The sequence below is a fragment of the Cervus elaphus genome, chromosome 19, assembly GCF_910594005.1.
Source record: "Cervus elaphus chromosome 19, mCerEla1.1, whole genome shotgun sequence".
Lineage (NCBI taxonomy): Eukaryota > Metazoa > Chordata > Mammalia > Artiodactyla > Cervidae > Cervus > Cervus elaphus.
The window spans coordinates 89,066,917-89,091,787 of NC_057833.1; the positions used below are offsets into that span (position 1 = coordinate 89,066,917).

The 24,871-nt window shown below is 43.8% G+C and overlaps 1 protein-coding gene across 2 annotated transcripts in view; it reads left to right on the forward strand.

Annotated features, from left to right (window-relative positions):
* The window catches only part of CLSTN2 (calsyntenin 2), a 728,241-nt gene that overhangs the window by 688,941 nt on the left and 14,429 nt on the right, over nucleotides 1-24,871 (forward strand). Inside the window, exons 10-15 of one of the 2 annotated variants that reach the window (XM_043874074.1) lie at nucleotides 1,576-1,742; nucleotides 10,530-10,678; nucleotides 15,013-15,230; nucleotides 23,021-23,191; nucleotides 23,685-23,830; nucleotides 23,959-24,082. In XM_043874074.1, the coding sequence (XP_043730009.1) occupies nucleotides 1,576-1,742; nucleotides 10,530-10,678; nucleotides 15,013-15,230; nucleotides 23,021-23,191; nucleotides 23,685-23,830; nucleotides 23,959-24,082 (975 nt within the window). Of the gene's footprint in view, nucleotides 1-1,575; nucleotides 1,743-10,529; nucleotides 10,679-15,012; nucleotides 15,237-23,020; nucleotides 23,192-23,684; nucleotides 23,831-23,958; nucleotides 24,083-24,871 lie in introns of both variants that reach the window. The other variant, XM_043874073.1, reaches the window with a different exon arrangement.

The following is a 24,871-nucleotide window of genomic DNA, read 5'->3' on the forward strand; positions in this document are numbered from 1 at the left end:
GTAACAGACCACTAGAATAATGAAGGATCAGCTGCTAAGAGAGAACTCTGAAGACTATGGGAATGCAGATATCAGGATGCCCACTCCCATAAGACTGACACAGGGCCCCCAGTGGAGGATCCTCTGCCACCCAGGCTGATGTTCAGACTTTGCTGACACAGCATGGCTCACTCATGGGCAGAGAAGTCACCGTGGTGTTACTCTGGCAGAACCTTCCAGAAACCTGCCCTCCAGGTGCTAGAGAAACTGATGAGGGGGCCACTGAGGCAGCACAGGAGAACCAGGAGGCAAAACCCAGCAGTGTCCCCTACAAGTGAGTGGAGGCTCAGAAAGGCTACAGAACCTCCCACGGGGAATTAGCAAAGCTGGAGTTCTGCCCAGATCCATCTTTCCTGCACGTTTGGCTACCTCTCTGAATGAACTGAAGTACAAGATCAAAGCTCAGGTTGTTGACATAGGCTGCCCCCAAATGGAACAGTGTTTGTGCTCAATGAAGTCAGTGGGAAGGGGCTCCTGGAGGAGGTGAGGCTTCCACTGGACCTAAAGGGGCATCGATGTTAAGGAACTTTGGGAAATGAGGGAGAGAATGGGAGGAGGCAGCTTCCAGGTTGCCCTTGCAACACAAGCCACATTGAACAATTGCCCCAGCTGAAGAGCTGACCCGGGCACAGACAGCAGAAGGATGTAGGTGAGGGAAAGGACAGAGGTAGAACAGAATCAAGCAAGCCCCTGCATGACAAATAACCTGGATTTGAGCAGATATGAAATCAACTCTCTGCGAGTTGGAGCCCAGGGACTCGGGGCCCTAGGACCTGTCAATCGCATACCAGCCTCTCAGTGAAATGAACACTGGGTAGCAGATGCCAGCTCTGCAGTCACACAGACCAGAACCAGAGTACCAGCTCCAGCGTTTAGCTGTATGTCCTGAGGCAAGTCCTTCCACCTTTCTGAGTCCCAGGGCTCCTTATCTGTCATTTGGAAACATTGATTCCTCTTTGCAGGCTGACCCCGATGAAGTCCCCAGCAGACAGCCTGGCACACAGCACGTCTTGCATCACTGGTAGATTCCCTCTCCCCTGCTTTTACTCTGTAGGCACTTTCCGTCTTGTAAAACAGGGGTCCCCAGCCTCCAAGGATCTAATGCCTGATGATCCAAGGTGGAGTTGATGCAATAACAGTAAAGGGCACAATAAATGAAATGTGCTTGAATCATCCTGAAACCATCCCCCTCTTCTGTCCCATGGAAAAATTGTCTTCCACAAAACTGGTTCCTGGTGCCAGAATGCTTGGGGACCGCTGTTTTAAAACATTCTGTGCCTCTGAAAGTAAATGTTTTAAATTCAAGAATTCCAGAATCCGAAACAGGTGCAGCTGGGGAGTGCCAAGGTCCTGGCAGCCAATAACATCCTCTTGACATTCTGTGTTCACGACTCTGCACTCTCCACTTGGAAGGAAAAACTCGGGTTTAAGGGACACAACCACTGGATCCTTGGCTCCGTGGCCGGATGGCACCATGAAGCAATGTTGCCTGCCCAATCGCCACAGGGCAGATAATGGTGCTTCTTTATCTTTTAGGAGGAGAAGTCACCAAGCCACGCTTTGCTCAATTCTTCCATGGCAGCCTGGCCAGTCTCACCATCCGCCCTGGCAAAATGGACAGTCAGAAGGTGATTTCCTGCCTGCAGGCCTGCAAGGAAGGGCTGGATATTAATTCCCTGGAAAGCCTGGGCCAAGGAATAAAGGTAAGAAAGGAGCCAGTCTCGCCCCCAGCCAGATGGTGCTTTGTGAGGGGGAGGCACCCAGCACCAGTGCACTCCTGGAAGCCGAGTTGCTCCTTGCCATGTGACACAGAGACAGTGCCACGGTGACAGTGTGGCCACAGCGGGGAGAATCGTGACCATGACTACACAACAGACTTTGTGCCATCTCCTGAAATTCCCTGATGAAGCCTGAGGGTAATCAGTTTGATGCACAAAAGCAGGCACACGTTCAATGTCTACCTGAAGGGAATTGTTATATTTCACTGTTTTCCTTGGTGGTGGGCTGCTTTGTTGTTTATTTGCCCAAAGGAACTGAGGGATCATGCAAGCATACCTTTCAGAAATACAAAAAAAAAATAGAATTAAAAGTTTGCACCATGGAAAATATGAATTAGCACAGAGGGTCATCCTGGTGTGGGGTGGGAGTAGAAAGCAGATGCTGAGGTCATTGGGTCCTCCATTATTAAGTTGAGGCCCAGACTGGGCTCCAGGCAATGTCTCCCATCAGAGAGAATACTAGCAGATTTACAATTTTTGTCATCCATGCACACTATAACTAAAGTGATCCCAGGGAATCCCAGCTACATTTTGAGAAAAGCTCCTCCCAAGGGGGCAGGATATGAGTGGCTGTCCTCATCAAGCCTCTCAGCCCCGATGGGCAGGAACAGCTCTGGCCTCACCTGGATCAGGAAGCACATGCCAGCCTCAGGCCTCAGAGTCCTGAGCAAAGAGGGGGGTAAACATCATCACGGCCTGTGCTGCTTCATAGCGGATCCCAGTGGGAGCACGCAGTCCCTTGGCCTCCTCTCTGAGAGTCAGGGTGGCCCTCCCTCTGCTTCTGGGAACACAGGAGAGCCCTGAGAAGTTTTCTGAAGGAGGCGGTGACCAGGGCAGAGGTTTCCCACTGCTTCCCATCTGTCCCCACTCAGCACTGTCCATGGAGCTGCCCTGCCTTCCTGTCCCCAGCCAGAACCCAAGGAGTCACCCCTCCAACAGAGGAGCCTCTTGTTTATGTTCTTAGTGGCCAACAGCTTGTGGGGCTGTGACTCAGGCTGGCCTTGAAGGAACCAGTGGTCTAGGTACATCATGTTTCTCTTTCTGTAGCAGTCACTTCAGCAAACATTCCACAGACAACCACAGAATGCAGTTCTGGGTAGAGGAGAGGGACACAGAAGTGAATGGTCCAAGTATACTGTCTTTGGGAAACTCAGTGGTCCAAGTAGATATCTGTAATTTATAAGTACCAACATTTACTGAGGGTTTCTCAGGTGCCAGGCACTGTTCTAAAAGCTCCCTTAAGCCCTGAATTTAACTCCCTTGATTTAACTCCCTTAACCCCAGGTAACCCCTAAGATAAAAAGAATTATACCATGAATATTCCCATTTTACACATGAGGAATGGAGGCCTGGAAGAGAAAGTTTCCAAGGATCTCGGAGTGAGTAAAGAGCAGAGCCAGAATGTGAACCCAGACAGCTGTGCTCCAGAGCTTCAGAACCTGGGGCATGGGCAGTGAGGGAAGGCTTCTTGGAAGAATTAGATTCCTCAGGCAAATTCGGTCTAAGCACATTGTTAAGGATGAGTAAGAACCACCCAGGAAAAAGGCAGGGGGTGGTGGGGCCGAGGGCAGGGAGGTCACTCTAGGTGGAAGGTCAGTGTTACAAGTACCAAGATTGCAGGAGGAAAGCTAGAAAGAGACCTGAGAGGTAGGCAGAGGCCACATCATGGGGCCTTGCTAATGTCTGATATTTCTTTTTTTTTTTTTTTTTTTTGGCAACAAGCAGTCATTGAAGGGCTCTATCCATGCAAGGGAACATGATCTGGACAGATGTAGGGTTCAGAATGCTCACCCTGGAACCTGGGTCAGCGGGAGATGATGGGAGGAGTACATGGACAATGTAAAGAATGGCTTTCCAGAACACTGTTTAACATGCATGAAAACACACACTCAGGTGCTCTGGATACACAGCTAATCACCTGTCATCGAAGGAAACTCAGAAGACCACATGTATACAAAGGCCAGCTTTCCACTGGTCAATTTCACAACAGCTGGCCCAGGCAAGGCCCTCACGCACATTTCACACGGGTGTTCTCACAGGCAGAGCTGGGGTTTGATCCCTGATCTCCTGTGTGCGTTGTTCTCTCAGTGTTTTTCAAGCCAGTGATGCAGAAATCTGTCCTGCGGTAGATCCTGAATCTGTCCCCTCTCTGACTCTGTATTCGCTCCCTGCCTCTGGGTGGATCTTTTCTGCTCTGGACCATCCCCTGGGGCCACAGTGTCAGGACTCCAAGCACTCCAGACAAATCAACAAAAGGTGCTGACTTAAAAACCACACATTCGCAGAATATAAATTAAGAACCGTGGCAGTTCCTACCTAGGAAAGAGGAAGTGCTAAATTCAGGGGCACCCATAGCTGTGGGGGGTAGAGGAGGCTAATCCGACATTTTTTAGTATACCACCTGCTCAGAACCAGCCGCTGCAAATGATCCTATTCCATCCTTGGGACTCAGCAGGCAAGAACTAGATTGCATATGAAAAGTTAATGATAACACACATGACTTACGGTGCACCCACTGGGGGCTATTTTAGGTTCATTATCCCTACTTCTCACAACAAATTAAATATTATGACCCCATTTCAGATATAAGGAGATTGGGGCTCAGGGACTTGTCCAAAATAAGTCTAGGCTCTTTCCTCCACACAGCTCAGATTAGAAGACATTCTTGAAAATGATTAAAATTGCTTCCTACCTGTATTCCCTCTTATCCCTCATTTTGTTTTTGAATAATGACTAGTGTTTTCTCTGGGCTTCCCTGGTGGCTCAGGAATAAAGAATCTGCCTGCAATGCAGGAGACTCAGGTTCAATCCCTGGGCTGGGAAGATCCCCTGGAGAAGGGCATGACAACCCACTCCAGTATTCTTGCCTGGAGAATCCCACGGACACAGGAGCCTGGCAGGCTATGGTCCATGGGATCGCAAAGAGTTTCAGACGTGACTGAAGCAACCGAGCACGCATGCAGTGTTTTCCCTGCTGGCTCCCAGACTCCTCCTTCCTTTCTGGCTAGTCCAAAGAAGCCAGAGCCTCCCACGAACTAAGGAAATATCTTGATTTCTCACATGGACCCAGGCGGGTTCCTCTTCTCACTTGTTTTCCTCTGGAAAATGTGCGTTTCTGGATATTTCACCAGCTTGTCTGGAGTGAGTAAATGGCCAAGGTGGTTGCTGTTATGTACTCATACAAAACACAGTGGAATCGCCACATTCCTGAGGAAAATCTGCTTCTGATTTTCATAGCCTCATCCCTGCCAATTTGTCGTCTCTGGTGTGGAAGTGTGGGAAAGAACTTTGGGACAAAACATTTCTAGATTCAAAGCACAGTATGGATATTTCTGAGCAGGGTGACCTTGGGCAAGGTACTTTAATCCTTTAAACCCCAATTCCCTCATGTGTAAAATGGACTTAATATCATCGTGCAGCAATGTAAGAATTGAATAATACATATATTTTATATATTTGTACATATATTTATATATCAGATATAGCAAAGATATCCATATAGATGAGGTATAGATACAAATCTCCCCTAGAAAACCTGTTAAATAGGCTCTGAACAAATCAGTTCCCTTCTCCTGATGGGTTGACCTTGCAGTGGGCATTGCTGCTGCCCCAGCTTCCTTTGAAAAGTCAGTCTGGGTGATATTTGCAACAGAATAGCCTCTATTGTGGTGAATCTTCCCCTGGCCCAGCACAGAAAAGCTGGCAGGTGCCCAAGGGAAGGGTAACATGCCCAGAGTGCCATGGCCAGTCTGTTCCCCAAGAACAGGCCAGGGCTTTGGGCAGGGACTTCACTGATGTCCCAGCCTGACCCTCCAGGACAGCTGATCGTTCTGCAAAGGCCATCTGTCTAATCACTCCTTGGTTCAAAAAAAGGAACCACTGGCTACAGACCAGCTTTCCAGGCTGAGTGAGCACTGATTCCCAAGAAGCCATCGCCTGCCCCTGTGGTAATGCCAACACCATTCTGTGTCCTGTAGTACCAGAGCCGGACCTTTAGTCATGCCACAAAAGACAACACAAGCACACAAACAAAACCTACTCTAGTGGAGGATTTTATTGATCTTGTAGGAAAATGTGTTGATGGCTAGGCCAGCGCCCACCTTATGTCCTGTGGCAGTCTTTGGGACGCTCTGGAAGCCAGAATTGTGTATTCATTAGAATTGTGTATTCATCAGAGATCCGACACATTCCCTAACCCATCCTCTCTCAAGGAGCCTTCAGTGGGAATGCCTTCTGCTGATGCTGATGCCACGGGTTGCTGCCAGTCCATTCCTCTGGAAGCACTGCTTGATTTTCCTATGCCGCCCTCATGCAAGGCTCAGAAATCAGCCTTTTCTGCAGGGGACATCATCTTGTCTCATGCTTATTGTGTACTGGACCTGTGGTGATGCTGACAAAGTCAGCCGATCCTGCCCTGGAGGTGCTTGCAATCTGCTGGGGGAGGAGATAGACAGCAAAAGCACCAGAAGACTTCCATAGCAGGGATGGTAGAGATGAGGGCAGGGGAAAACATAGAAACTTAAGTGGTATGTTTAGAAGAATGATCTTGAATCTGCTCAGATCAGAAGTGGATGATTTGTAAAACACTGTGAACTACTGATGATTCACCAGTGTGTGGCATCTCCACAGCTGAGCACTCTAAGCTAGTGAGAAGAAGAGAGAAGCCAGCTAGGGGCCCACTGTAGCATCACCCAAAGGCTGTGCATATGCCCGTAGGCTCCCAAATCCAACACAGGGAACAGTGCTTGGGACCACATGTCACAGCTCAGAGAGACTCTGCTCAGGGCTTTGAGGATGGGAGAAAACTGGATCACAGGGAACGATGAACCGTGAAGGCAATGGTACCAGCATAGGCAAAGCCTCAGTGCAGAAATAGTTACAGTATTAAGAATTATAATAAAAACTATTATAGAATGAGTACCTTTTTTTAAGTGCTAGATACTTTATATACATTATCTTACTTAAGCTCCAGACAGGTAAATATTAATATCCCCATTATTTTCAATGAAGAAATGAAGTCCAGAAAGGGGAAGTGAATATTCCCAAGCTGTATTCTGTAGCTCGTTCTGGACCTGGGGTACAAAGTCTACACAGCCCATGACCTTTCAAAAGTACCACATAGCCTTGGGGGACATGACTCATGCCTGGGAAGGAAGGGCTAAATTCTTCTAACGGATAAAACAATTGCAATGGCAAATGACTTGAAAACTCTATCACTTAGTGCTTAAAAGTTTATTTTTCTCCCACCCTAAGTCAGGGAAATGAGGTAGGCTTTCTGCCTAGAACACCAGAGTTGAGAAAGAAAACAGCTGGGGCGTCCAGCAGGGCTCTTCACTACCTCAGCCCAGAGTGGCTGCATCACTTCCTCTCGCATGCCATTGGGCAGACAGCCACATGGTCCACCTGCAGGTGGCCTGAGGCAGCTGAGGCATACAGCCTCCAGGAAGCCCAGGAAGGAAAGCAGAACACGGTTTGGGAAGCACTGATAATGATTTGCTCCAAGGCTTGACTGAAAAGACAAGTGACGAAAAAAAGTCCTTTTGGGGAGTAAAAAGAAAAATACTGAGTAAAATATGGGTTGGAAGACCATTCACTCATTCATCTAACAGGGGCTCCTGGGCACTCAGGATGAGGTTCTGAGATTCAGGGATAAGAGTCACAGCTCCCGTCCTCAGTGCATGGTCACTGCACTATAATTATACTATCATCATGTGAGCTTCCCAAGTAGCTCAGTAGTAAAGAATCCTCCTGACAATGCAGAAGTCGCAGGTTGAATCCTTGGGTCAGGAAGCTCCCCCTGAGAAGGAAATGGCAATGCACTCCAGTATTCTTGCCTGGGAAATCCCATGGACAGAGGAGCCTGCTGGGCTACAGTCCATGGGGTCCCAAAAGAGTCAGACATGACTTAGTGACTAAACAACAACAAACCATTTCATAGGCACTATAGGAACCCAGTGGGGACATAAGTGAGGGAAGCCAGGGAGGCTTTAAGGAGAACATAACAATGAAACACTAGCATGATACTTGAAAGAGACAGAGATTAAGCATCTGTTGGCTGGGGGCCACCATGTGCGTTGTGTGTGCTCAGTCATGTCCAACTTTGCAACCCCATGGTCTATAGCCCACCAGGCTCCCCTGACCATGGCATTTTGCAGACAAGAACACTGGAGTGGGTTGCCATGTGCAATGGCTCCACAGTGCTCATGAGACATCTACATCCTAGTGGGGTCCAGACACAGAATGAGAAACTCTTGTGAAGACATCCAGGTCATATCAGGGAAAAGCTAAAATAGATGTTTCCCTTAAATCCTTCAGAATATACTGAGTCTACTTCCTGGAAAGAGCACTGCAAAATAAAACTACACAAGATAGTATTTATCACCTGTCAGATTGGCAAAAATCCTAAAGTTTGACAGCATGCTCTTCTGTTGAGGTTTTGAGAAAAGAGCATTCTCATACACCGTGAGAGGGAGGGTATAGTGATATAATCCCTAGCAAAGAGAGATTTGGCAACATTGTTAAAATTTAAACTGCATATACCCTTTGACCTAGCAATTTCACTCACAGGAATTTATTCTACAGATATATTTACACACTTTAAAATTGTTATATATAAAAGATTATTCACTGTGGCATTATTAGTAGAAGATTGGAAACAACCCAAATGTTCATATTAGAAGACTGGTTAGATTATTTAATATTAAATAATATTATACAACTTTAAAAAAAGAAAAGAAAAGCCCTCTAAGACACAAGCTAAGTGAAAAAACAAAGTACAGTATAGCATGTAACCAGCTATCTTTGGTGGAAGAAAGAAGAAAAATGGGAATCTATATTCATTGATTACACATTCATTAAATGCTTAAATATAACTGTCAGGATAGGCTATGTTATGCTGCAGTAACAAATGACTTTAAAATTTCAATGGAATATATAGAATTTTTTTTTATTGTGCACACTTCATGTCCGCTAAAGATTAGCTGCAACTCTTATCCATACCCGCCTCACTGTGAGACCCAGGCTGTTAGACCATTGGGGAAGTTTGCAAGTTTCATGGCAGAGGGAAAGGGACATGGCACCATGAATTAACTGGCTGTTAAATCTTCCACCCAAGTTGTGAACCAAATAACACACTGGCCCACTTTTTGTTAGCCAAGCAAGTCACATGATCACTATTGAGTGCAACAGGACAAAAATGTATATCCTGTAGAAGGGTACCATAAGTTACATGATCAAACCTGTTGACAGGCTTGTATAAGCCTTTCCCTAGGAGGACAAATAACTAATTATGAATAATAATGCAATTTGTCACTAAGAAATTAATGGAACAGCAATCACCTGTGGGATGGGGTTGGGGAAATTAGTTTCACAGGAGATAAAAATAAGATGGACAGTTTCACTTAGCATACAAACACGCGCGCGCGCACACACACACACACACACACACACACACACACACCGTTGTTGTTGTCTAGTCGTTCAGTCATGTCTGACTCTTTGCGATCCCATGGACTGTAGTCTTCCAAGCTTCTCTGTCCATGGGATTTTCCAGGAAGAATACTGGAGTGGGTTGCCATTTCCTTCTCCACGGGATCTTCCTACCCCGGGATCAAATCCATGTCTCCTGCATTGACAGGCAAGTTCTTTATCACTGAACCACCAGGGAAGCCCCACATATATACACACATATATCCATATATATATTTGAACCATGTGGATATGTTATCTATTCAAAAATATAAATAATTATTGGCAAGTAGCTACATTAAAATATATCCATGTCTCTCTTTCCTATGACACGAGTACTGGATAAAAAATCTGAATCCACAGATAAGTCCCTGACATATTATAGATAGTAGTTCCTAATAGTTATTACTCAGAAGTGTGTCAAGGGTCAGTAACTCAGATTAGTACAAAGGCGGTTCTCCATGCTTCATTCAAAAATAAAGTAACTGCTGGAGGATGGAATAATACCATGGAAGAGATAGAAGTTTGGATTGAGTTTATCTGGTTAGAGAACCCAAGTGACTCAGTGGGGAGTATCAGAGCCCCCTGACCTTCACTGAATGTGTGATACCAGGGACCCCAAATGGGACAGATAGGCAGCTGACAGGTGTGTAAATATCAAGTGATTAGAAGTCCTGGGAAGCCAAAGTTTAGCACCAAGAAGGCAAGATCAAGAATCAGATCTAAGAGAGAGAGAAGGCCATTAACTTAAAAATGAACTTTACGACTGGAAGCTGAAACGATGGGACATGGGGTGAGGAAGTGGAGTGCAGGGTGAATGGAGGAGCAGTTCAAGGTCAAAGTCAAGACAGCAAAAGGAGCTGAAGCCCCTGGTTTCCAGGCTGTCAGCTGAAGCGGTGGGCAGTCCAGGAGCTGAAAGTTTCTGAGAAGGACCTCATAGTAGCCTTGAGCATGAGCCCGCCAAAGGCTGGACCACAGGAGCGTGATGACTAAAAAGGATTGATCCTGTGGCTCCGGGTGGTATTACCAGTTTATAATCCCAGGGTATCTTACAGTGGAGAGTTCCAAAGTCCACCAGGGGAGAGTCGAGATTGTTTGAGGGATTAAAACAGCCACTGTGCACACAGCTGCCACACTTCCACAAGCTCTGGAGATGCCTCAGTGGCCTTTGTATGGAGATGGAGGGTCTCTGTGGAACTGTGAACATGACTGACCATTCTCTCCTGTGATACCCCTGTCTTCCAGTATCATTTCAACCCCTCGCAGTCTGTCCTGGTGATGGAAGGTGACGACATCGGAAATATCAACCGTGCCCTCCAGAAGGTCTCCTACATCAACTCCAGGCAGTTCCCAACTGCGGGTGTGCGGCGCCTGAAAGTCTCTTCCAAAGTCCAGTGAGTGGACACTGGGCAGCCTGGGGCCCAGCCAAGGCATCAGGGATAGTCACTGGGGAATATTCTCTTGCAAACTAGGGTTCACCTCTCTTCAGCTGCTGGCAGCTTCTCTACTGTCCCTTTGAGGCCACCCCAATGGATTTGTGTTCTCCTTTTGTTTGGTTTTGTTTTTAAGTGAAATATAATTGATATAAAATACTATGTTAGTTTTAGGTGTACTGCATAGTGATCTGACATTTGCATACATTATGAAATGATAACCATGATAAATCTGGTAATCATATGTCACTATACAAAGTTATTACAATGCTATTGAGCATATTCCTTATGCTGTATGTCACATCCCTGTGGATCTTTTATTTTATAACTGGAGGTGCGTACCTCTTAACCTCCTTCACGTATTTCACCCCAACCCCAACCCCCACCCTCCTGGCCACCATCTGTTTGTTCTCTGTATCTATGAATCTGGTTTTGTTTGTTTTTTTAGATTCCACATATAAGTGAAATCCTACAGTCTTTCTCTGTCTGACTTATGTCACTTAACATAACATCCTCTATTCATATTGTTGCAAACTGTAAGATTTTATTCTTTCTATGACTTAGTAATATTCCATTGTATATATATTATATATATATAATTTATTATTGCTATAGCATTAATATGTATATTAGATATATACTATATAAATATACTATATAAATTATGTCTGTATAATTATATTTTAAATATATATACTATATAGATATACACACAAATATGTATTTACCATAAATATACAAATCCACATCTTCTTTATCTATCTATCCTTGGACAGTTAGACTGCTTCCATATCATAGTTAATGAATGTAAATAATGCTGCAGTGAACATTAGTGTGCATATATCTTATCAAATTAGCACTGTTCAGGAAAATACTCAGAAATGAAATTGCTGGATTATATAGCAATTCTATGTTTAGTTTTTATGAGGACCCTCCATACTGTTTACCACAGTGGCAGCACCAATTTGCATTCCAACCAGTAGTGCATAGAGGCTTCCTTTACTCTACCTCCTCACCAACACTTATTATTTATTTTTGCTATTAGCCATTATGATAGGGGTGAGGTGATACCTAGTGGTTTTGATTCACATTTCCCTGATGATTAGTGATATTGAACATCTTTTCATGTGTCTGTCAGCCATCTGTAAATCTTTGAAAAAATATCTATTCATGTCCTCTGCCCATCTTTCAGTTGGGTTATCTGTTTTTTGCTGTAGAGTTGTATGAGTCCTTTGCATATTTTGGATGTTAACCCCTTACTATATAGTGTGTGTGCTCAGTTGTGTCTGACTCTTTGTGACACCATGGTCTACAACCCACCAGGCTCCTGTGTCCATGGAATTTTCCAGACAAGAATACTGAAGTGGGTTGCCATTTCCTTCCCCAGGGAATCTTCCCAACCCAGGTTTCAAACCCACATCTCCTGCGTCTCCTGCATTGGGAGGCGGATTCTTTACCACCGTACCACCTGGGAAGTCCCCTTTACTGTATACGTCATTTGCAAATATCTTCTCCCATTCATTAGGCTGCCTTTTTATATTGTTGAGAGTTTCCTTCACTGTGCAAAAGTTTTTTAGTTGGATATTGTCCCATGTGTTTATTTTTGCTTTTGTTTCCGTTGCCTGAGGAGACAGATCCAAAATAATATTGCTGAGACCGAAGTCAAAGAAACATACTTCCTGTGTTTCTTCTAAGAGTTTTATGGTTTTGGGTCTTACTCATTCTGAGTTTATTTTTGTGTATGATGTGAGAAAGTAGTCCAGTTTGTTTCTTTTGCATGTACCTGTCCAGTTTTTCCAACATCATTTATTGAAGAAGCTGTCTTTTCCTCATTTTATATTTTTGCCTCCTCTGTCATTTATTAATTGACCATCTCTGCATGAGCTCAGTTCTGAGCTCTCTATTCTGTTGCATTGGTCTACATGTCTTTCTTTGTGCCAGTACCTTACCTGTTTGGATCACTCTAGATTGGCAGCATAGTCTGAAGTCAGGGAATGACTTCAGTGACTTCAGCTTTGTTCCTCTTTGTCAAGATTGTTTTGGCTTTTCGAGATCTTTTAAGGTTTTGTACAAATTTTAGAATTTTTTGTTCCAGTTTAGTTAAAAAAAAAATACCCTTGGCATTGTGATAGAGATTGCATTGAATCTGTAGATTGCTTTGGATGGTCACTTTAATAATATTAATTCTTCCAATCCATGAACATGCCATACATAACTTTCCATTTGTTTGTAACATCTTTAATTTCTTTCATCAGTGTTTTGCAGTTTCTGAGTACAGATATTCTACCTTCTTAATTAGATTTATCCCTAGGTATTTTATTCTTTCTGATGCAATTGTAAATGGTTTTCTTTTTCTTTTTCTGATCATTGTTACTGTATAGAAATGCAACAGATTTCTGCATATTAATTTTGTATCCTGCAACTTACTGAATTCATTTATTAGTTCTCATAGATTTTGGTAGCATCTTTAGGATTTTTCTATATATAGTATCATGCTTCACAAATGTTTATTAATTGAATTAAATTAACCAACCTAGCCTTGATAGAGTTCCTAAATACCGTAAGTATGCAAGAGAAACAGAAGGCATAGTTCTTGTCCCCAGGGATCAGAGTTAAATTAAGGAGATGAGATTATCACTGTGACATTTAGATGACACCTTTTCTGGTCTATCAAAATGTTTCTCAGCCAAACATCTGCGTGGGAGGGCAGCTAGGAAAGGGATCCTAGAAAAACTCCTGAGAAGCACAAAGGGAATCACCTGGCACCTGGAGCCATTAGGAGGACCCAGAAAGACAGCAAGAAGGGTGGGAAACATGGGTCTGCTGCCTACCAGGTTGCTGGGGCCTGGAACAGATGCTAAAACAGAGCTCACAGATGGCAAATACATCCAACAGTTCTAGTGATGGAGAAAATGCTCCACCTCCACACTAAAGGCCACCCCTGGAGGCTACAACAGGCAGGAGGTAGCTGACCTCCAGGTCAGTCCTACAGTGAAGAAGAGAGACCAGACTGCTGGTCTCCAGCTCTAGGACCAGGCTTCCATAAACTGGCAAGGAGAGGGGCTGCTGGTGCCACAAAGGCCAAAAAACAAGTGGGAGCAAGAGCCCACCACCACGCCCACACCTAGCCCACCCTGGAGAAGAAGATGGAGTGGCTCAGCCTATCCTGCCCCCAGGAACCTTGTCAAAGGATATAAGTTGATGACTGCCACCAGCTGGAATCCACTATCACTCCCAAAGCATCCATCTAGACCCTAGGGTTCCCCATGTAACCTGGGTCTTGGTCACAAGGAGCAGCAGAGTATGCCAGTGACACGCATGCCTGATGAGGTCTGAAGAGAGTGTTAGTCTGTCAGCATTTACTGAGCTCCAACCATGATGCAGGCTCTTGGGTGGCTTCCTATCTACACGGCACCTGCACTCAAGCCTTACTACTATAAGATAATTATTGTCCCATTTATAGATAAAGAGACGGAGGTTCGCAGCAGTCATGCTCCCTGCCCAGATTCTCCGAGCCCAGGAGTGGCAGAGTCGGGAGTGGACCCTTGCCTGTCTCACTTCCCAGGCTTTGCTCTTGTCACACCACCCTGGCTCCCAGACATTTTTGTGGCAGTATATCAGGACTAAGGAGTGTGGTTACAATAGCAGTCTGCCGGTACATCTGGAACAGGCATGCATGTGTGTGATATCCTCATAGAGACAGAACATATACACTGCTCCAGCAGACAGGGGAGACTAGCCCTGGGGTCTCACCTAGTAAGATGGCTGTAACTAACCAGCGAGATGACAACTTGTTTACTAAATCCTTATGCACAGAGCAAGCAGTTGTTGTCTAATTAATGTTGCTGTTGATTACTCTGTTAAAGGATAATTAAAGGTTTAATGGTTACTTGTTGCTGGGTATAGAAAATTCCCATTTCTCCTAGATTGCTAGTAGTTTTGACTATGTGTTCATGCTCAGTCATGTCTGACTCTTTGTGACCCTGTGCACTGTAGCCCACCAGACTCCACTAAACATGTTATTTCCCAGGTGAGAATACTGGAGTGGGTTGCCATTTCCTCCTCCAGGAGATCTTTCTGACCCAGGGATCAAACGCTGTCTCTTATGTCTCTTGCACTGCAGGGGGATTCTTTAGCACTTGAGTCAATAATGTAACTTTAAATTTGAATGTCTGCTGACATCGTCAGAGGCTCTCAAGCAGTCAGGATGTCTCATTGAAGGCCAGAGGTGGTTGCAGGTATACTTGTCCATATTGGATGATAGATAATTTCAGCAATGATTGCTGTTTCCCCAGGTGCTTTGGAGAAGATGTGTGTATCAGCATCCCTGACATGGATGCCTACGTGATGGTGCTGCAGGCAGTCGAGCCCCAGATCACCCTCCACGGCACAGACCGCTTCTGGAGACCCGCTGCCCAGTTTGAAAGTACCAGAGGGGTGATCCTCTTCCCTGACATCAAGATTGTGAGCACCTTCGCCAAAGCTGAGGCTCCCAGTGACTTGAAGACCACAGGTACAGGTGCATACACTGAGTCAAGGGGTGGTAGAACTTAAATTCTCACATAAAGTATGTTTCTTATCAAATCACACTTCAGGACAACAGTATTATTCACCATAGTGGGGTAATTTATAACAGAACAAAAAATCCTGGAGATAATGCAGATAAATAACACGGGGAGTGAATGCCTTAGCAAATTGTGGTACCCTCACATAAGAGGTGATGCCATGGCATCACTGGGTCAATGGACATGAGTTTGAGCAAACTCAGGGAGATGGTTGAAAGACAAACACGAATTGGTATGCTGCAGTCCATGGGGTCACAAAGAGTAAACACACCATAGTGACTGAACTACAACAACACATAAGAGGTATGATGCTGGAGGGGAGGCACTTATGCCAAACTGTAAGTTTAAAAAAAAAAAAAAAAAGTGAGAAGTGAATTACAGAGTATCTACACACATACTGATAACAACTATGTCAAGAAAAAAAAAAATACATAGAAAAATGCCCAGAAGGAAACACACCTAGGGATAACAGTGATATTCTCTGAGAAGCAGGAGAGCATATTTGTTTCTACTGTTCACTTTTCTACAGCTGCAAAATGGTCTATAGTAGGCATGTATCATTCTGGTGATCAGAAGAAAAGCTAAAGAAGCATGAAGAAACATGCTTCAGTAATATCACTCTCAACTCTCAGGGAACTTTGCAATTGTTCTTTCCAGTGGTTTCATTGTTGGGAGGGCCGTTCAGTAAAAGTAATTTGAATTACCTGCTAGGAAGAAACACTGCATTGATCTGAAATCTATAGTGTATTCAGCTGGTAGGGGAAGAAGGATGGAAAGATAAAGAAAGAAGGCAGGAAACCTCTGGGGCCAGAGCTATGGGAAGAATATGTTTAAGAACCATCTTTGCCTCCTCCTCCAATATTTTCAACTCTCCATCTCTGCCTCCAAAAGCAGCTGCTAATGATGTGCTAGTGCCAGTGGGCCTGAGTCCCTGAAGGGCTGCTCCTATAATAATCCTAATTACCCACTGCCTTAATCCATGCTGGTCCCTAGGAATGGGATGCCTGGCAAGGCTGTCCTTCTAAGCTCACAAAAATAGATGGTGTTGGGCCAACTGGCTGGGCAGAACCATTTTCCAGTTATATTCCAAGATGCATTAGGTCATGTGATCTTCCCTCTGGTCCTCATTTGTGGCTGAAATCAGACAGAAAAAGAAGAGACTCTGATTGCAGGGGCTGCAGGCCATAGCTAAGAGTATCTGAATTCTCGAGGCCTGACATCAGCATACAGGTAATCTAGCGACAAGCAATTGTATGGGTCCACGTGTCACCTTCTGTTTATGAGAGTGCATGCAAAACATGTAGCCAAGTGCCTGAGAGCTATTATCAGTACTTTTAAAATTTTACTCTTATGGTTGTAAGAATAATCATTATTGTGGGTGCCTTAAACAAGCACACTAATGGCACTTCCACCAGTGACCCTCTCCACCATCCTTCTTCTACCCCCATGGATTCATTTACTGCGCTGTTTCAGTGCCAACGACACACACACCCCTCTCTCCCCCAACACCTCTGTGTTAGTTTACACATCTGCTCATGGTCTGTCCTTGGCCTGGAAGGTCCTTCTCTGTCCTATTCCCTGTTATTACTGAAAAAAACAGTCTACGTTCAATGTCTCCTCCAGAGGGCAGCCCCCAACCACTGGGGCAGCCCCCAGCCTGACCCCAGACTATACACCTCTAACCACTCTGTATGCCCCCCAACCACTAAGGCTCCCTCTCACACACATTGGCAGGCTCATGGTTGGTGATTATCTGTTTACTAATAACCAGACAAGGAGCTCCTCCAGGACTAACCATGGCTGATTTTCCAGTAAGTTCCTCAGCCCAGAACAGTCCCCTTAGGGCAGTGGGAATCAGGGAAACTGCCAATGGAATATTTAGCCCATTATGCAAGCATGAGAGAACAAGAGAAGATTGTGGCGTCAACACACCTCTGCCTAGGGGGAGCAATCAGTCAATCACGTGCGGTCCTAGAAGCAAGGATGACCCAACCTGACTCAGAAGGATATAGCTCCAGAGAAACCCCAGAAACCATATGCCATTTGAAAGAGAGATATATGTGCACCATTATTAATAATAGACCTTGTTAAGTATTTATTAATGTGCTTTTAGATTTTGCCAACAATACATAAAGCCATTGACACTGGCAAGCATTTTAAAATTAAGCATATGGAATTATTTATTAACAACATATATCCAGTGAGAATAAAAAATATTTTGGGTATTCCTTAAAAGTTAAACAAAATAAAATAATTATTTCAAAATAGCTCTCATCTTTTGTGAATCCTTTTAAAATTTCTGTTTTCATAAATGTTTTATCAGGCACAAAATACAACAGTCTGCTTAATGAATAAATATACTTATTTACATGATCTCAGGTCACAAATTTTTTTAATAAATGCCTGCAACATCAAAAACATTTGAAGAGCAATGGCCCAGAGGCTGAGACTGTCACAAAGTGTGAAATCAGAAAGTCATGGCTGGGGACTTCCCTGGTGGTCCAGTGGGGCTTCCCAAGGTGGTAAAGAACTAGCCAATGCAGGAGACATGAAAGATGTGGGTTCCCTGGGGTCAGGAAGATCCCCTGGAGGAGGGCATGGCAACCCACTCCAGTATTTTTGCCTGGAGAATCCCATGGATGGAGGAGCCTGGAGGACTGTGGTCCATAGGGTCACAAATCAGAAATGACTGAAGCAACTTAGCACACACGGACTGGTGGTCCAGTGGTTAAGACTTTGCCTTCCAAATTCCAATATATGAAGGCTAACTAACACACTTCGGAATAACCAATAAATCATAGAAGAAATCAAAAAAGAAATAAAAATATGCACAGAAATGAATGAAAATGAAAACTCAACAACCCCAAACCTATGGGACACTGTAAAAGCAGTGCTAAGGGAAAGGTTCATAGCAATACAGGCTTACCTCAAGAAGCAAGAAAAAAGTCAAATAAATAACCTAACTCTGCACCTAAAGCAACTAGAAAAGGAAGAAATGAAGAACCCCAGGGTTAGCAGAAGAAAAGAAATCTTAAAAATCAGGGCAGAAATAAATGCAAAAGAAACAAAAGACACCATAGCAAAAATCAACAAAGCTAAAAGCTGGTTTTTTGAAAAGATAAATAAAATTAACAAACCGTTAGCCAGACTCATTAAGAAACAAAGGGAGAAGAACCAAATCAACAAAATTAGAAATGAAAATGGAGAGATCACAACAAACAACTCTGAAATACAAAGATCATAGGAGACTACTACCAGCAGCTATATGCCAATAAAATGGATGACTTGGAAGAAATGGACAAATTCTTAGAAAAGTATAACTTTCCAAAACTGAACCAGGAAGAAATAGAAGATCTTAACAGACCCATCACAAGCAAGGAAATCGAAACTGTAATCAGAAATCTTCCAGCAAACAAAAGCCCAGGACCAGATGGCTTCACAGCTGAATTCTACCAAAAATTTAGAGAAGAGCTAACACTTATCTTACTCAAACTCTTCCAGAAAATTGCAGAAGAAGGCAAACTTCCAAACTTATTCTATGAGGCCCATCACCCTAATACCAAAACCAGACAAAGATACCACAAAAAAAGAAAACTACAGGCCAATATCACTGATGAACATAGATGCAAAAATCCTTAACAGAATTCTAGCAAACAGAATCCAACAACATATTAAAAAGATCATACATCATGACCAAGTGGGCTTTATCCCAGGAATGCAAGGATTCTTTGATATCTGCAAATCGATCAATGTAATGCACCACATTAACAAATTGAAAGATAAAAAACCATATGATTATCTCAATAGATGCAGAAAAAGCCTTTGACAAAATTCAACATCCATTTATGATTAAAACTCTCCAGAAAGCAGGAATAGAAGGAACATACCTCAACATAATAAAAGCTATATATGACAAACCCACAGCAAGCATTACCCTCAATGGTGAAAAATTGAAAGCATTTCCCTTAAAGTCAGGAACAAGATAAGGGTGCCCACTGTCACCACTACTATTCAACATAGTTTTGGAAGTGTTGGCCACAGCAATCAGAGCAGAAAAAGAAATAAAAGGAATCCAGATAGGAAAAGAAGAAGTGAAACTCTCGCTGTTTGCAGACGACATGATCCTCTACATAGAAAAACCTAAAGTTCTACCAGAAAATTACTAGAGCTAATCAATGAATACAGTAATGTTGCAGGATATAAAATTAACACACAGAAATCCCTTGCATTCCTATATGCTAACAATGAGAAAACAGAAAGAGAAATTAAGGAAACAATACCATTCACCATTGCAACAAAAAGAATAAAATACTTAGGAGTATATCTACCTAAGGAAACAAAAGACCTATATATAGAAAATTATAAAACACTGATGAAAGAAATTAAAGAGGACACAAATAGATGGAGAAATATACCATGTTCATGGATTGGAAGAATCAATATTGTGAAAATGGCTACACTACCCCAAACAATCTATAGATTCAATGCAATCCCTATCAAGCTACCCTCAGTAATCTAGAACAAATAATTTCACTATTTGTATGGAAATACAAAAAACCTTGAATAGCCAAAGCAATCTTGAGAAAGAACAATGGAACTGGAGGAATCAACCTGCCTGACAAAGCCACAGTCAACAAGACAGTATGGTACTGGCACAAAGACAGAAATATAGATCAATGGAACAGAATAGAAAGCCCAGAGATAAATTCACGTACCTACGGACACCTTATCTTCGACAAAGGAGGCAAGGATATACAATGGAAAAAAGACAACCTCTTTAACAAGTGGTGCTGGGAAAACTGGTCAACCACTTGTAAAAGAATGAAACTAGAACTTTCTAACACCATACACAAAAATAAATACAAAATGTATTAAAGATCTAAATGTAAGACCAGAAACTATGAAACTCCTAGAGGAGAACACAGGCAAAATACTCTCTGACATAAATCACAGCAAGATCCTCTATGACCCACCTCCCAGAATACTGGAAATAAAAGCAAAAATAAACAAATGGGACCTAGTTAAACTTAAAAGCTTTTGCACAACAAAGGAACCTATAAGCAAGGTGAAAAGACAGCCCTCAGATTGGGAGAAAATAATAGCAAACGAAGCAACAGACAAAGGATTAATCTCAAAAATATACAAGCAACTCCTGCAGCTCAATTCCATAAAAATAAATGACCCAGTCAAAAAGTGGGCCAAAGAACTAAACAGACATTTCTCCAAAGAAGACATACAGATGGCTAACAAACACATGAAAAGATGCTCAACATCACTCATTATTAGAGAAATGCAAATCAAAACCACAACGAGGTACCATTACACGCCAGTCAGGATGGCTGCTATCCAAAAGTCTACAAGCAGTAAATGCTGGAGAGGGTGTGGAGAAAAGGGAACCCTTTTACACTGTTGGTGGGAATGCAAACTAGTACAGCCACTATATGAAAACAGTGTGGAGATTCCTTAAAAAACTGGAAATAGAACTGCCATATGACCCAGGAATACCACTCCTGGGCATACACACCAAGGAAACCAGATTAGAAAGAGACACGTGCACCCCAATGTTCATCACAGCACTGTTTATAATAGCCAGGACATGGAAGCAACCTAGATGCCCATCAGCAGACGAATGGATAAGGAAGCTGTGGTACATATACGCAATGGAATTTAATTGGCCATTAAAAAGAATTCATTTGAATCAGTTCTAATGAGATGGATGAAACTGGAGCCCATTATACAGAGTGAAGTAAGCCAGAAAGATAAAGACCAATACAGTATACTAACGCATATATATGAAATTTAAAAAGATGGTAATGATAACCCTATATGCCAAACAGAAAAAGAGACACAGAAGTACAGAACAGACTTTTGGACTCTGTGGGAGAAGGCGAGGGTGGGAGGTTCTGCGAGAATAGCACTGAAACAAGTATACTATCAAGGGTGAAACAGATCACCAGCCCAGGTTGGATGCACGAGACAAGTGCTCAGGGCTGGTGCACTGGGAAGACCAAGAGGGATGTGGTGGGGAGAGAGGCGGGAGGGGGGATCAGGATGGGGAACACATGTAAATCCATGGCTGATTCATGTCAATGTATGGCAAAAACCACTACAATATTGTTAAGTAATTAGCCTCCAACTAATAAAAATAAACGGAAAAAAAAAAAAGACTTTGCCTTCCAATACAGGGGGTGCAGGTTTGTTCTCTGGTCAGAGAGCTAAAAGCCCGCATGCCTCTTAGCCAGAAAAAAACCAAAAAACAAACAACAACAACAAGGAAAAAACCCAGATAAAACAGAGGCAATATTATAACAACTTCAATAAAGACTTTAAAAATGGTCCACATCAAAAAAATCTTTAAAAAATAAGAAGGTCATGGTTGCCATCCAGCTCCTCCCCGGCTGTCTGTGTAACCCCAGGCAATCTAGCCCAGTTCATGGATGTTCCATTCCCCACTCAGGGAAATGGAGATAATAATAGTACCTCCTCTAGTGTCTATCAGGATTTCCTTTGCACTGTGCCTAGCATCAAGCAAAGACTCCACAAACACAAATCACTTTTATTTTAAAGTAGGAGTTTAATTTAGGACTACCAACTTGTTCAGCATTCTAGTACTCAGACATCCTCTGGGAAATTTGGGTGTCATAATATCAGTCAAGGACAGCTAGGCTGACCAATAGCTTGCCAACTAGACTAACCAATTTACTTATTTAATTATATAAACAGTGTACCTCCACTTGAGCAATGTGTCATAATACAGGTGTCTACCAGCCTCTGGGTCAGATACTGAGGAATCAGTCATGCAAAGTGCTTCAGAGACGCTCAGAGTCTACTGGGAACAACAGAGACATACACCATAACCACGTGGGGAAAGCTATGAGAGCCTCATGGAGGGGAACTCACCTCTGGTCCCAAAGGAGACCAGTTCTTCTTGAGCATCTATTCTGTGCCAGACACCATTTGCTTTTTTTCTTTCTTTTTTCTTTTTCAAATTATAAAAGCATGATAATACATTTACAGGAGACTTGGAAAATACAGAACAAAGTTATATATAGTTCCATTGTTTGTTGTTCATTCACTCAGTTGTATCCAACTCTTTGTGACCCCATGGACTGCAGCTCCCTATATATTACAATTACTTTTTAGGTAGATAAATTAAGATTTTTATTTGGAGTTTCAATATCAAACTATCAAAACTTAATAGAATGAATAGAAAAGTAGAGGTGATATAGTAGACCTGAAAAGCACTATGAACCAACTCAACAAATTAAGATTTATACAACTTTCACACAATGGCGGGATACAAATTCTATTCCAGTTCCCATAGACTATAAAGCCAGAGACATAGAACATATTAAACAAGGTGCAAAATTCCATAGTTTAAAGGTACTGAAATCATATAGAGGCCAGACACTGTTTTCCACCCTCTCAATGCTCTCGCCCTCTTTGTGGATGAGGAAATCAACGGGTAAACTAGATAGGTTCTCAGGAGTGGTGCTAGTACTCAGATTCACATCTTCTGACTGCAGTATTCACGCTCTTCACACAAATTCATGCTGCCCTGCCTCAGGGGCTGCCTGGACATCCATCCGAGCAGAGATGGTGACCTGGGGGGACTTATAGCCTCTCCTCCTGACCCAGCCTGAACCTGGGGTACAGACACGGAGGAGGACGGGGTGTGTGGGCGCCAATATCTGCGCTGTCCTCATGCCTGTATTTTTCATTGTCTCTCTTCCCACAGCCCCCAAATCAGCAGTTTTAGAAGAAATGCTTCACAACTTAGATTTCTGTGACATTTTAGTGCTGGGAGGGGACTTGGACCCCAGACAGGAGTGCTTGGAGCTCAACCACAGTGAGCTCCACCAGCGACACCTGGACGCCACCAACTCCACAGCAGGTTACTCCATCTACGGTAAGGCGGTGCTCAATCCTGGACCCAGTGGTCCCCTCTCACATCCAGAGAGTCGTGAGTGCAATGGGAGCTCCATCACCCATGGAGGGGGGTCAGGAGGGGACACTTGAGCTCAAAGCATGGACTTCTAGCCCCTCTTTGGACAAGATGCTCCAACCTCCTCTGGTTCTGGCTTCCATTCCATTCCTGGGGAAGTCTTCTGTAGAAACCAGGTGGAAGTCTGCTCTTATCATATTTGATCTCAGCAAGTATTACAGCAGCATTTGGCAGATTGAGGTCAAACATTCCAGTGAGAGCCAGTCTACATGGAAAATCTGTGCTTCAGCTTAATTGGTTCCTTGGAACCTCTGCTTTCCCACATTGTCTGCCCCTAAACACGCCAAGCACTTACCCTAGCCGAATTCAGGGAGACCCTCGCTCCCCATAGGCACAGTCTGTCTCCACAGCATCTCCTCTTCTGCCTTCTTATGACAGGTGTGGTCTCTTGGCACAGGTGTGGGCTCCATGAGTCGCTACGAGCAGGTTCTGCGTCACATCCGTTACCGCAACTGGCGTCCAGCTGCCCTGGAGTCCCGGCGCTTCAGGATCAAGTGCTCAGAACTCAACGGGCGCTACACTAGCAATGAGTTCAACCTGGAGGTGAGTGAGACCTGCGGTGATGAGGGAAGCCCCAGCTCACCCATTTACTCCCTCATTTATTCAGGAAACTGCACCACTGGTCCACCGGCCACTCCCGGTCAGCAGCACCTTCTCCCTGCTCTTCCCAGGTCAGTGTCCTCCATGAGGTCAGAGTCTCGGACACTGAGCACGTCAACCACCTTATCGCGCAGCCGCCCTTCCTCCAGTCCATCCACCACCCGGAGTCCCAGACTAGCATCCAGCACAGTTCAGGTAGGTCACCTGGGGGGAGGGACCTCAGGATACCAGGTGGTCATTGTGACTCAACAGTTAGGGTGCAGCAGCCAGAACTGAAGGAGGCACCCGGCTATGGAGAAGCTATGAGCCTTGCTCTGAGGTGCTCACAGCCTTGGGAGGGAGCTGGTCAAGTACACAAGAAGTTACAGGCAGTGGATGATAAAACATGTTCGTACACAGGGCTGGAGTATAGTTTAGCATCTTTTTAAGCCTAATTCAAAGCTATGCGCTGCATGGCACTTTCCCTGAACAACTCACATATGCTCACACACACATGTGAACATATTGAAAAGGCTCCTACCCTTCCTTCTGTTCCAGCACTTAGCATATCGTCTTCCTGTCTGGTGGGCACTTCTCTCTGTCCTGACTTAACTCCACAGTCCCTGGCTCTCAGGGCAGCTGCCCTACACTTTGATGGAAAAAGCAAGAGATAAAAGAGAGTGTGCATTTATTAAGCACCTACTGTGTGCCTCTGTGAAAATTCACATGGATGATTTCATTTACTTCTCACAACTACCCATGGGGTAGGAATGATTAAGTCTATATATATATATAGGATTATAGTTGCTTTACAATGTTGTGTTAGTTTCTACTCTACAGAAAAGTGAATCACCTATACGTAGACAGATATCCCCTTTTTCTGGATTTCCTTCCTGTTTAGATCACCACAGAGCATCGAGCAGTTCCCTGTGCTACACAGTTGGTTCTCATTAGTCATCCACTTTATACGGAGTATCAAATCACAGCATTGTTTACAATAATCAG